The following is a 13,611-nucleotide window of genomic DNA, read 5'->3' as shown; positions in this document are numbered from 1 at the left end:
CAAATTAAGGCTGCAGATTCCATACGTCTTGTGGCGTGGGATAGGGAGTATTTGGAAAATCCTGAAAAATATTGCAGGTGGTCCTCAGTCGGCTGCAGCAGAAGCGGTCGGGGCCGCTCAGATCAGCAAAAAAAAAAAAAAAAAGCAGAATGCAATCCAAAAATGTTCAACTCCCCTTCCCTCTTGTAACAGAGTCTCTGCCCTGATCTTAGCACAAATCACATCAGTGTTATGGCTCCAAGCTAAGCCTGAGAATTATTCTGACAACGCAGTCACATTATTTAAAAAAAAAAAAAAAAACCAACCCCGGACATCAGGGAAAGAGAGGTGGAAACTAGAGAATGACACGGGGACAAATTTTTCCCCGTCCCCGTGGGAACTAATTTTCCCGTCCCCGCGGGAACTAATTTTCCCGTCCCCGCGAGTTCTTTTCCTGTCCCTGTCCCGTTCCTGCAAGCTCCGTCCTCTTCCACACAAGCCTCAAACGCTTTAAAAATCATAAGTATTCGAGGCTTGTGCGGGTAAGGCAGAGCTTATAGGAACGGGGCAGGGACAGTGACAAAACGCGCAAGGACGGGACAGGGGACACATTTGTCACCATGTCATTCTCTAGTGGAAACTGTGATCTAACCTCTGTTCCCTAAAGTGTCAGTAGCATGAAAGGAAGATCAGCTTTGATCCCTTATTCTGGGCTATTGATTTCAAGTGAACAGCGATTTCAGGTATTAGGGGGTAGGAAGGGATATTGGACAGTAATATTAACTGGGATTGAGCACCGCTGCAATGGCTGAAGGCTGTTGCCAGTAAGTGTAGAGTTATGGGTCCAAAAGAAGTGGCATGCAGGGCTGCCTTTTACCCAGTAGGCAAAAGGGGCAGCTGTCCCAGCCCCTATGTAAAGGAGATCCGGCTGCCCAGTGGTCCGTAAGCAAAATTAGGAAAGCAAGAAACAGGCCACCGAATCCGTGGACCGATTCCCTCATTCCCCTCTTCCCCGGAACTGTCCACTGCAGCCATAAACGCAGCATTAGCAAGAAACATCAAAGGGGGAAGGTGAGAGGGAACAGCGGGGCTTTTTTGCGAGCAACGTGGGCTCCGAGGCTTCGCTTCTCCCTGATAATACATTGATTGCTGCTGCGAACCTGGAGGCACGGCAGCAAAGTAGGGTTACCAGAAGTCCAGATTTCTCCAGACGGGTTTTGAAAAGCCTCCTTCTCAATCGTGTCGGGCAGGAGGCAATCCGCGCACACACGTGACCTAATCGCATGGTATCTGCGCATTTCCTCCTGCCCGACCAAGGCAGGCAGCGGGAGGCGGAGCTAGGGCGGTACTGTGGCAGAGATGGGCGGGCCTGGGGGGCGGGTCTAGGGTGTCTGGATTTTACAATGGTAAAATCTGGCAACCCTACAGCAATGGGCAATGCCAGCTTTGGAACAGATGAGATAGGTTTGAAGGGAAATACTTGGGAGGGGGCTAATATTGGATGGGGAAGAGAGAGGGGGTGATGCCAGATGGATGGATGGGAAGAGAATAGAGGTGATGGTGGATCGGGGGGAGGTGAAGAAAAGAATTGTAAGGGGTAGGGAAACCCGGACATGTCCAAAACCTGTCATTTGTCTGGTACAGGGCTGAGGCGGAATGGGGGTGAAGCTGGAGGTGGAACAGAGCAGGGTTACGTGTCCGGGGTTTCCCAGAGAAAAATTTGGTAAGCCTAGTGAGGGGGAGTCATCCCATGGCTAGTTAAAGCAGTCCTGTTGGCATATGATGGAGAGGGAAGAGAGGGTCGGATATTGATGTGCACAGGCCAGGAAGAGAACACAGGATGACCCGTATGGGATGAAGGCAGTGGCCAGAGTCTGAGAGATGCTCGGGCACACAGGGAGAGGCAAAGCAGTCACAGAACAAAAACAGTGCTCTGAACAAGAGTTGCCACCTCTGAAAGAACCCTTCTTTTTGGATGCATGTGCCCCTTTCATCGCCCCTTGGTGACAGCCTTGGGGGAGGCCTGAGGACAGACTAAGTGATATAGGGTCTGCACCACAGGCCTCAGAAATGAGACTTATGGACCTTAATACCTATATTCTAGAGCAGCGTCCCGCAAACTTTCTCGAGCCGCGGGCACCCTATATGTAGTGGCCGCGGCTCGAGGCATCCGGAAGTGCGTGATGTCATCGCGTCGACATCCATGCACGAGCCAAGGCCCTACAGACAGGCCCTGAGATGCCAGTGGGGGGGTGCCAGCAGGGAAGAGGGCTGGAGAGAAGCTGGCGCCGGCTGATTGCCTCCAGGACGTGTCTCTTGCCCCTAGAGGCACATCCTGTAGGCAGTCAGCCGATGCCAGCACCTCTCATCCTCCCCAATGTGCCAGGGCACACAGTTTGTGATACGCTGTTCTAGAGAAAGAAGACAGTGAGACAATACACTACAGCTGTTCAAATAGGGCAGGCCACTGCATCATGGGGCTGGGCCAAAAACTAGTTATGGGTAGGGGTTACCAGACGTCCAGATTTTCTCAGACATGTCCGGGGGTCCGGGTTTTGAAAAGCTGTGTAGGGCAGGGAGGAAGTCCGCGCGTGTGCAGGTAGCAGGGGGCGGGAATGGGTAGAACTAGATGGGCCTTGGGGGCGTGGCTAGGGGGTCCGGATTTTACGAAAGGAAAATCTGGCAACCCTACATGAGATCAGGCCACAAGGAGTGAGAATCAAGAATAATAGCAGAAAATATTTTTTCATGGAAGGCAGTAGATGCATTAGCAACATCCCTGTGGCCATAATGGAAGCTCAAGGCAACTTGGGATAAACAGAGAGAAAAAGTGAAAAAGGAGAGAAATAAAGAGATAATGAAGGGTTGCCATGTGGCTCCAGAAAAAAGGAGGACGGATTGAGACATCTGGGTTTAAAACCTGGATCTCTCAATCCACCCTCCTTTTTCTGGAGCCATATGGTAACCTGAGATATATGACAGGCTCAGGTTCTATGCTACCTTATAAAAAGTGCCCTAGGACAGAATGAAGCACAGTCAGCCCTGCAAAAATGCAGTACAGGCACTAGAGGGAGCCCTCTCACCAGTTTTGCAGAGGATTGGTGCCAGTCTCCACTTTTGGATGCCGAGTGGGTGAAAAGGAAATCACTGGTTTCTCCTTCTAAAGGAGTCTCAGGTCCCTGAGAAAGTTCTTCCAGATAAGGCATGTACACACGGATAAATGTCGTGAATGAACAATAGTGCAGACAGGTTATCCTTGGGTAGTTTTTAGTGCAAACTCTGGTCACAGTGAACTTTCAGGGCACTCGACTTGCTGCCCCTGAGCAGAGTGCCACACCAGCACCTCGTCACTGCCCCGGAAGTGGCTGATTGTTGAATCTCTGCTCCCTCCCATGGGAATTTCAATACTGACCCCCATGAAAAAAAAAAAAAGGCACAGGTCCCTGAATGGAATCCCATAATGCCCCAGTCCCAGGATCCTCTGCATAACCCGTATCACCCAATAAGGACTACAAATTCAAATTCATTATTGCTTTTCTCCTGCCAACATAGAACTCTACCATATATATATATAAATGTATATATTTATCTCTATACATCTTTATCTCTATATACATACACAATATATATTAATTAATTGATATATTCAATAAAAATATCTTCTTTAAATGTCAAAAACTGCCCTTGGAGCCTGCCACACTTCTGAAGTAGCTGCCATCTTTTCCTGTACGTTCTCCCGTCCCTCCTGCAGTGTGGCCTGAACCAAGACATTTTCTTTCTTTACAGGAGAAACAGAACCTAAAATGGCCCCTCCTGCCCCCCCCAAACAAGCATCTTCTCAGGACAGCGACGTATCCCACACTGCAAAAGCAGATGTTCTGCTCTCCGGCCAGGCGGAAGGATGGGAGAAGCAGACCTCTTTCTCCAGCACTGCTCAAAGCCGGATATAGCCGTGACACAATGCAGTGAAGCAGGACAGCACGAGTTCTTTGCTCTGTGGAAGAAGCAAAAAAAAAAAAAAACAACCCAAAACGCTGAACCGGGGTCCTGGAGCCTGAGTGCGGGTCTGATGTGGATCCCCCACCAGTTGGTAGATTGCAGGGAGGCCATGACAGTGTATTAGTTCTTGGTGACAGGCGAGCCGTTTTCACCTCTTACCGTCAGGGAGATGCAATGAGAAGCGCTTCAGAAGAGTGACGTGAATGGTAAGGACAGGGCTGTACGTAGGTTATTTACTCCCTGTGCCCTCTTCTGGGTCAGATTTATAAGGGTTCCACTGCTGCCACCCCCTCGGGGCTCGTCTCTTCCATAGTTGGTCGGGGCAGCCCCCAGTACCGCAGCATGGACAGCCGGAAGTCTTCCATCTTGCCATTGGAGAGGTCAAGGCCTTCGGTCACGGCGGTAGGATGGTGGTAGCGCACCTCCGGGGGCTCCTCTTTCCGACGCCGGCGCGTGCGTACCTCCAGGCAGTTTTGCCCCTTCATGTGACGCTGCAGGTGGTCCTCCTTGGCAAAGGCCTTGTGGCAGAGGGTGCACTCGAACGGCCGGTCGCCAGTGTGCAAGTGCATGTGGTTTTTCAGGTCATAGCTGTGCAGGAAGCGGGCAGGACAGTGCTGGCAGGAGTACGGGCGTTCCCCGGTGTGCTTGCGCATGTGAATCTTCAACTTATCGTTCCTGAAGCATCGGGGAGAGAGGAAGGAAAGAGACAGGGACAAAATTCAGAGCATGATCATCACCACAGCCTGTGGCTAGAATTTCAGGGTGGTCCAACGTCGGGTCCTCGTGCCAGCCGGGTTCTCAGGATTTCCCCAATGAATTTCTGTTTGCATGCAGCGCTTCCACCGCGTGCAAATAGATCTCCTGCCTAATCGTTTGGGGGAAATCCTGAAAACCCAACCTGGCGAAGGCCGAGGTTGGACGCCCCTGGGCTAGATGTTGTCACTTCCTGCGGCTGAGAAGCGCAAAGCAGCTGGTTAAACTTCAATTTCTCATTAATAGGATACTCTTCTCCTAACTCTGCAGGCAGTGCAGGAGGACGATCGATCGTGCCTTAGCTCCCCCAGGTCTCCTGTTGCTGACCTGGATGGACCTCCAACTGCATCGGCTCTAACATCTGGTACTAGCTAGCCCTCGGATAGGCAGCATCACTTAAGATTTACTGATTGATTTATTCAGTTTTCGATACCGTTCTCCCAGGGGTGCTGAGAACAGTTTACAAGAATTTATTCAGGTGGGCTCACAATCTATCTAATGTACCTGGGGCAATGGGGGGATTAAGTGACTTGCCTAGGGTCACAAGGAGCAGCGGGGGTTTGAACCCACAACCTCAGGGTGCCGAGGCTGTAGCTTTAACCATTGCGCCGCTCTAGAAATCAAAATGTAGTAAAAGTGAGCCATGTAAAGGACAATGAAGCCACTGTGACATCACTGATGAGGTTGGCTCTTAGGCATTGGTGGAATAAGGCATGATGATGTCACAATACCAGCTCTGGTTACAGAGGCTGAAACTTTTATTTATTCAATTTTCTATACCATTTTCCTAGGGGAGTTCAGAACGGTTTACATTCATTTATTCAGGCACTCAAGCATTTTCCCCTGTCTGTCTTAGCGGGCTCACAATGTACTTGGGGCAATGGGGGAATTAAGGGACTTGCCCAGAGTCACAAGGAACAGTGCGGGATTTGAACCCACAACCTCAGGGTGCTGAGGCTGTAGCTTTAACCACTGCGCCACTCTAGAAACCAAAATGTAGTAAAAGTGAGCCAGGTATAGGACAATGAAGCCATTGTGACATCACTGATGAGGTTGGCTCTTAGGCATTGGTGGAATGAGGCATGATGATGTCATAATACCAGCTCTGGTTACAGAGGCTGAAACTTTTATTTATTCAATTTTCTATACCATTTTCCTAGGGGAGTTCAGAACGGTTTACATTCATTTATTCAGGCACTCAAGCATTTTCCCCTGTCTGTCTTAGCGGGCTCACAATGTACTTGGGGCAATGGGGGAATTAAGGGACTTGCCCAGAGTCACAAGGAACAGTGCGGGATTTGAACCCACAACCTCAGGGTGCTGAGGCTGTAGCTTTAACCACTGCCCCACTCTAGAAATTAAAATGTAGTAGAAGTGAGTCAGGTATAGGACAATGAAGCCATTGTGACATCACTGATGAGGTTGGCTCTTAGGCATTGGTGGAATAAGGCATGATGATGTCACAATACCAGCTCTGGTTACAGAGGCTGAAACTTTTATTTATTCAATTTTCTATACTGTTCTCCCAGGGGAACTCAGAATGGTTTACATTAATTTATTCAGGTACTCAAGCATTTTTCCTTGTCTGTCTTGGTGGGCTCATAATCCACCTAACGTACCTGGGGTAATGGGGGGGGGGGGATTAAGTGACCTGCCCAGGGTCACAAGGAGCAGTGTGGGTTTGAACCCACAACTAGAGAATGACATGGGGAACTCAATTTCCCCATCCCGTCCCCGTGAGTTTTGCCCCTGTCCCTGTCCCATTCCTGTAAGCTCTTCCTTAACCGCACAAGCTTGGAAACACTTCTGAATTGAAAGCGTTTGAGGCTTGGGCAGACGAGGACAGAGCTTGCAGGAATGGGGCGGGGACAGGAAAAGAACTCGGCGGGACGGGAAAATGAGTTCTCGCGGGGGGGGGGGCGGGGGAAAAAAATTTGTCCCCGTGTCATTCTCTACCCACAACCTCAGGGTGCTGTGGCCTGGAGCTTTAACCACTGCGCCACACTTTCCCAGGGTCTGAAGCCTGTGTTTTCTACTATTTGGGAAAATGACTACTACTCTGTTGAAAGTACAAGCCTTCATAGCCAGAGTAACCTGCCATCAGGGGTTTTGGTCAATGCATGCATCCCACTACCGATTCCATGACAGACTCCATCTGCTATGGTTGGGAGGGGAAGGGAAGGAGACAGAGGAAACCCTGGCAACCCTCAAGGATTCATGCTTCATTTATACTATCTATCCATCTTCTTCAGGGCCTGTCTGTCAGGTAGATGCCTCTTCTAGGAGTCTGCACAGAGCTATAGAAATGTAACATTTGAAAACATTTGAAAACTTGGCTTTTCTCCAAAATGTAACTACTCCCTCCCTCTCCATTATTCTAAGTCCCCTCTTTCCTTCCTGTTTACTAAGCCCTTCTTCTTTCCATTGGAGTTCCTTTCTTTATTAATTCCTGTAAACCGTGTCGAGCTCCACTTAAGGTAACAGACAGACTAATCATACGTGTACCTGGTAAAGCGCACGCCACAGACTTGGCACGCAAATGGCTTCTCTCCCGTGTGCGTCCGCATGTGGCGCGGCAGCTTTCCCGCCCCGTGAATGATCTTGTGGCAAACTGGGCACTCTTGTGGCATCTGCGATCTCCGTTTCCTGCCCAGATTGTCCGGGATTTCGGCGGACGGCGTCAGCTCAGAGTCAGGCAGGGCATGCAGATACGCCAGGGGGTCCAGCTCCATGGCGTCCTCTTCCGAGCCGTTCTCCGGCGGGGAGGTGGGCGCCGGCGGCATGTTCTCGGCGGCACTCCCTTGGTAGCCCTGGCTGTTCTCGCCGCTGGGCGCGTCGGGTGGAGAGGGGTCCCTGCGCCCTTTTGGAGGGCCACCGTCGCTCTCTTCCGCGGCGGGGGAGCAGAAAAGCTGCCTGCTCAGAAACATGGTGCTGTGCAAAATGTGGTTGTTGGGCCGGGCGGATTTCGTCTGCAGGAACCGGTGTGGCTTCCGCCGGCGGTGGCGTGGCAAGATGATCGCCGTGGGCTCCTGTGGCAAGGGGGCCACTGGCGCCTTCTCCTGGGAAGGGCTGTCTCCGGCTCGCTCCGTGGCCAGCTCATCTAGGTACTGCTTGGCTTTCTGGTAATCGCCCTGGCGGCCAGCGTCGGCCGCGTCGGGCGCCGCCCCGCCGCTGCACTGCAGAATCTCGAGGCAGGCGTCCACCACACAAGGGATCTCCAGCAGCCGGGCTGCCTGCAGGACGTCCCGCATGTTGGCGTTGCTGATGGTGAGGGTGGCGGTGTACGCGAACTCCAGGAGGGCCCCCAGAGCGTCGGGTTTCAGCACGTCCAGCTCGCACACGTCCCGCTGCGCGGCGGCCGCCTCCGCCGACGAGCTGAAGAAGAGCTTTTTGAAGTAGTGGCTGCTGGCGGCCAGCACGGCGCGGTGCGTGCGGTACTCCAGGCCTTGCGTGCGAATGGTGATGTCACAGAGGATGCCCCGGCGCCGCTGTTCGTTCAGGCTGTGCAGCAGATCGCTGCTGTGCTCTGGGAACGGGATCCCGATCAGCTCGTCCTCTGAACTGCCCATTTTTACCTGTCTGGGGAAAGAAGCAGATACGAGCTCAGTTCGGAGACAGGAGACAGAGGGTGATGCAACAACATTATACGCTACCGGAGATAGGGCAGAAAAAAAACAAAAAAAAAAACAAACACGTCTATGGCAATGAAAGTGTTGTGTGAGAGAAAGCGTACATGGGGGTGGGGGGGGTCTTAATACCTTTATCTTAATTTATAAGGGCTTTCTATGCACCTAACGAATACACTTTAGTTCAGGACTTGGTTTTCCGAACACTGGGCTATTTTCATTGAAGCTTTAGTTTTCTCATTCCTGAAAGGACACTTCTGTGACACAAGGGGGTCATGAAGGGGAATGTAGGTGGGCTCTAAAGTAGAGAGTGGCACGGGGACAAATTTTTCCCTGTCCTCACGGGAACTCATTTTCCTGTCCAGTCCCCATTCCTGCAAGCTCCGTCCTCATCTGCCCAAGCCTCAAACCCTTTCAAAATCCTAAGTAGCAACATTCTAGAGCTGAGATTGTGATGTCATAATGCTTCATTCCACCAATGCCTAAGCTCCGTCTTCATCTGCACAAGCCTCAAACCCTTTAAAATCCTAAATAGCAACATTCTAGAGCTCAGATTGTGATGTCATAATGCCTCATTCCACCAATGCCTAAGCTCCGTCCTCATCTGCACAAGCCTCAAACCCTTTAAAATCCTAAGTAGCAACATTCTAGAGCTCAGATTGTGATGTCATAATGCCTCATTCCACCAATGCCTAAGCTCCGTCCTCATCTGCCTCAAACCCTTTAAAATCCTAAGTAGCAACATTCTAGAGCTCAGATTGTGATGTCATAATGCCTCATTCCACCAATGCCTAAGCTCCGTCCTCATCTGCCTCAAACCCTTTAAAATCCTAAGTAGCAACATTCTAGGGCTCAGATTGTGATGTCATAATGCCTCATTCCACCAATGCCTAAGCTCCGTCCTCATCTGCCTCAAACCCTTTAAAACCCTAAGTAGCAACATTCTAGGGCTCAGATTGTGATGTCATAATGCCTCATTCCACCAATGCCTAAGCTCCGTCCTCATCTGCGCAAGCCTCAAACGCTTTAAAATCATAAGTGTTCGAGGTTTGTGCAGATAAGGCAGAGCTTACAGGAATGGGACAGGGACAAAACTCGTGGAGACGGGACAGGGACAAATTTGTCCTCATGTCATTCTGTGCTCTAAAAGACGCTGAATCTAGACACTGCTAATGAGTATCAAACAATACCCAGGGACTCTGAGCAGCAGCAGTAGCAGAACCGGAGAGAGGAGGGGGGGGAGGGGAGGGCAGAGAGAAACCTGGAGGAGTTCGAACAATGCAGCTACTTTTTTTTTTCCCCTCCGAGGGCGGTTTTGACAGAAGCAGTGCACTGTGCAGAAGATTCCTGGTACAGATAAGGACAGAGCACCCCGACATCTCACAGCCAGCACCAGAGACTGTCACACGTCCATCTGCCGTCTGTCAATGAAACGCGGCAAAGGCACAGAGGAAGGAAGCGAGGGAGGGTGAGGGCGAAGGAAGCATCAGGCCTCCTGCAAGTTCCAGACTTGTCTCCCAGGGGATTCAAATGTGAGCCCCCCACCCCCACCCCCCCACCCCCTCCCCACAAGTCAGTTCAGTCCCCGAGAACATCCCCAAACTTCCTGTTATGCACAGAATTACTCATAAATTATGTACAATTACTTTTAAAACTTTATATAATAAGACCCCAGCATTTTTATTCAGATTACTTATCCCTTATTCTGCAAAGAGAACCTTGAGATCTAGCGAACAAAATCTTTTATCTATTCCTTCTCTAAAAATTATCAATACAAGGAGACAATTTATCTTCTCTTGTACGGCACCGCAGACATGGAACGCCCTCCCTATGTTTTTACGGGAGGAGAAAGAGTTTGTAAAATTTAAAAACGAGTTAAAAACTTTCCTTTTTAGAGATGCATTTGCAAGTTAATCTTTTATCTTATTGCTTTGTTTATTTTATTCCCCTCAAATGTCTTATTACCCTTTTGTATTTTCCTTTGATGTCTCCTCTTTACTTTACAAATTGTATTTCATCCCTCCTTACCTTGTGTTTAACAATGTTAATTTTTAGCATAATAAGTTTATTTATTAATTGTATGGACTGTTTTGTTACCTAATCTATGTAACTTTTTAAATGTTCACCGCTTAGAAACTTTGTTTAAGGCGGTTAATCAAGCCAACTAATAAACTTGAACGCTTGCACCAATGCACTTGACCTGCTCAGGCACCTGAAGAGCAAAAGACATCCCTGCCATTGTAAGAGCGGGCAGAAGGTATCCCTGAGCTCTAGACTCGAGGGCGGCAGGGACCCGTTTTACGCCTTGGTTGAACCCTTGATTGCCGCAGCTCGTGGTCCCTCACGCCTTTCTGAAAGCAGTGCTCAACCTGAGATTAGACAAGATGGCACCCTTCCACCTCTCTCTCTCTCACAGCACGTCCACCAGGTTGGCTTTCGATCACTGTTGCAATAAGAACATAAGAATAGCCTTAGTGGGTCAGACCAAAGGTCCATTGAGCCCAGTAGCCCATTCTCACGGTGGCCAATCCAGGTCACTAGTACCTGGCCCAAACCCAAGGAGTAGCAACACTCCAGAATCTCAAAGAGTAGCAAGATTCCGGAACCCCAATGAGAGCAACATTCCAGAGCTGAGATTGTGATGTCATAATGCCTCATTGCCAACCTCATCAGTGATGTCACAATGGCTTGATTGTCCTATATTTGGCTCACGTAAGAACATAAGAACAGCCTTACTGGGTCAGACCAATGGTCCATCAAGCCCAGTGGCCCGTTCTCACGGTGGCCAATCCAGGTCACTGGTACCTGGCCCAAACCCAAGGAGTAGCAACACTCCAGAATCTCAAAGAGTAGCAAGATTCCGGAACCCCAATGAGAGCAACATTCCAGAGCTGAGATTGTGATGTCATAATGCCTCATTGCCAACCTCATCAGTGATGTCACAATGGCTTGATTGTCCTATATTTGGCTCACGTAAGAACATAAGAAAAGCCTTACTGGGTCAGACCAATGGTCCATCAAGCCCAGTAGCCCGTTCTCGCGGTGGCCAATCCAGGTCACTAGTACCTGGCCAAAATCCAAGGTGTAGCAATATTCCATGCTACCGATCCAGGGCAAGCAGTAGCTTCCCCCCGTGCCTTTCTCAATAACAGACTATGGACTTTTCCTCCAGGAACTTGTCCAAACTGACACTACACCTCTACTCTTAACCCAACTCAACAGACGGCCCCCTTCTCTCGCTAGAATGAGAAGAGCTAAGAGGAAGGGCGAAGCGAAACCTAGGGCTCCATTAGAAAGTCGTCTCTGTGCGCAGGCTTGGGCACGATTACATCAGCAAGACACAGCCTTTACGGCCTAACTTAAAACAACACCACAAAAAAATTAGACAAACATTACAAGGTTTTAAACGCGTACAAAGCCTACAACCCCCAAATACATCAAGATGCAAACTCATCAAAATTACAGGAAAGAAGTGCGTTTCGTCACAAGGGCCACTGAACCTCTTTTCTATCCGAGGTTCTTCTCACGGTATGTCCAGCCTTTTGATGGGTGTCAGGTCAAAAGCGCGCCGGGACAAAGGCGCGCCCAGACAATTGAGCACAGCGCGGAGGCGCGCGCCGCTCAAAATTACTGTTTTTAGGGCTCCGGTGGGGGGTTTTGTTGGGGAAACCCCCCCCCCACTTTACTTAATAGACATCGCGCCGCATTGTGGGGGCATTGTGGGGGGTGTGGGGGGTTCTAAACCCCCACATTTTACTGAAAACTTAACTTTTTCCCTGTTTTTAGGGAAAAAGTTAAGTTTACAGTAAAATGTGGAGGGTTACAACCCCCCAAACCCCCCATAACACCGGCGCGATGTCTATTAAGTAAAGTGGGGGGGGGTTCCCCAACAAAACCCCCCGTCGGAGCCCTAAAAACAGTAATTTTGAGCGGCGCGCGCCTCCGCGCTGCGCTCAATTGTCTGGGCGCGCCTTTGTCTTTCGCGTCGTTGTCTATGAACCCTTTTGATGTGGGGGTCCAATTTGTTCCACCCTAGTGAGGTTCGTGATTTGGGCTTTTCCGAGCTTTATGAGGGTGGGTTGAAAAGTTTGGTCGAAAAGCAACTTCAACAGCTCCGTTTTCCACCGAGGGCTATACGCTTAGTCCAGCGAGTTTCCAAGGGGGAGGGGGGTTTCGTATCGTAGAAAAAAATAGCTTACAAAAAAAAAAAAAAACCCTGGAAACTCGCTGGGCCAAGCGTTTAGCCCTCGGTGGAAAACCACGTGGTTCAACTTGCTTTTTTCACCAGACTTTTCGCACCACCCTCGCATAGGGGGTCCTGACACTAAGCCGCGTTAGCGTTTAGCGCGCGCCGTAGCGAAAGGGCCCTTTAGGGAGCAGAACCAACGCAGCTGCCGTGTCACACCCCTAACATCGGAAGGGCAGGTTGGTCTCCATTTCAGAGACCCACCAGACACCGCTGCGCTGGCGTAGTAAGGGGGGGTGCGGGAGGTGTGGTCTTTGTAAAGGATGCAGGGACCCGTCCTCCTCTCCGCGCCCCCCCTCCCCCCGTCGTGCACATGTGCCCCTTCTCTTGTTTTTCCTGCAGAGCAGCATTACGAACTGCGCGGCCGGGTGGGGGGAGGCTCAGGAAGGAGCTGGAGGCGGAGAAGAAGGGGTGCCTCTTACCCTCGCCATGCCACTGCTGTGCCAATAAAGCATTTGTGCTACTGGAGCTCTGAACCCACATGCTTGCAAAGAGTAGACCACTACATGTACGACTACGACTATGAATTATTTCTATAGCGCTACCAGACGCACGGAGCGCTGTACAGTCACAAAGAAGACAGTCCCTGCTCCATAGAGCTTACAATCTAAACAGCCAAGACAGACAAACAGGATGTCATGGATACAGTTAAGGGGAAGGGTTAATCAGCTGGCTGGGTTGAAGGGCAGAGGGGAGTACAGGACAGTCGAGTCATTGTGACATCACTGATGAGGTTGGCTCTTATTGGTGGAATGAGGCATTATGACATCACAAGCTCAGATCTGCTTCCCAAAGACTGAAACTCTTCACATTACTACTTTGAATTAGTTCTATAGCGCTACCAGATGTACACAGTGCTATACAGAGTCATAAAGAATACAGTCCCTGCTCTAAAGAGCTTACAATCTAAACGGACAAACAGGGTGTCATGGATACAGTTAAGGGGAAGGGTTAATCAGCTGGTTGGGTTGGAAGGCAGAGAGGAGTACAGGACAATCGAGCTGTTGT

The 13,611-nt window shown here is 50.2% G+C and overlaps 1 protein-coding gene across 1 annotated transcript in view; it reads right to left on the bottom strand.

Moving 5' to 3' along the window:
• Positions 1–484: 484 nt before the first annotated feature.
• Positions 485–13,611, bottom strand: part of ZBTB7B (zinc finger and BTB domain containing 7B) — an 89,518-nt gene continuing 76,391 nt past the window's right edge. Inside the window, exons 2-3 of the mRNA XM_033925508.1 lie at positions 7,237–8,310; positions 485–4,653 (exon numbers count right to left, since the gene is read on the bottom strand). Coding sequence (XP_033781399.1) covers positions 4,242–4,653; positions 7,237–8,300 — 1,476 coding nt within the window. The 5' untranslated portion in view covers positions 8,301–8,310 and the 3' untranslated portion in view covers positions 485–4,241. The remainder of the gene's footprint in view (positions 4,654–7,236; positions 8,311–13,611) is intronic.

Source organism: Geotrypetes seraphini, chromosome 16 (genome assembly GCF_902459505.1).
Source record: "Geotrypetes seraphini chromosome 16, aGeoSer1.1, whole genome shotgun sequence".
Taxonomy (NCBI): domain Eukaryota; kingdom Metazoa; phylum Chordata; class Amphibia; order Gymnophiona; family Dermophiidae; genus Geotrypetes; species Geotrypetes seraphini.
This window is presented reverse-complemented; position numbering and strand designations above follow the sequence as displayed.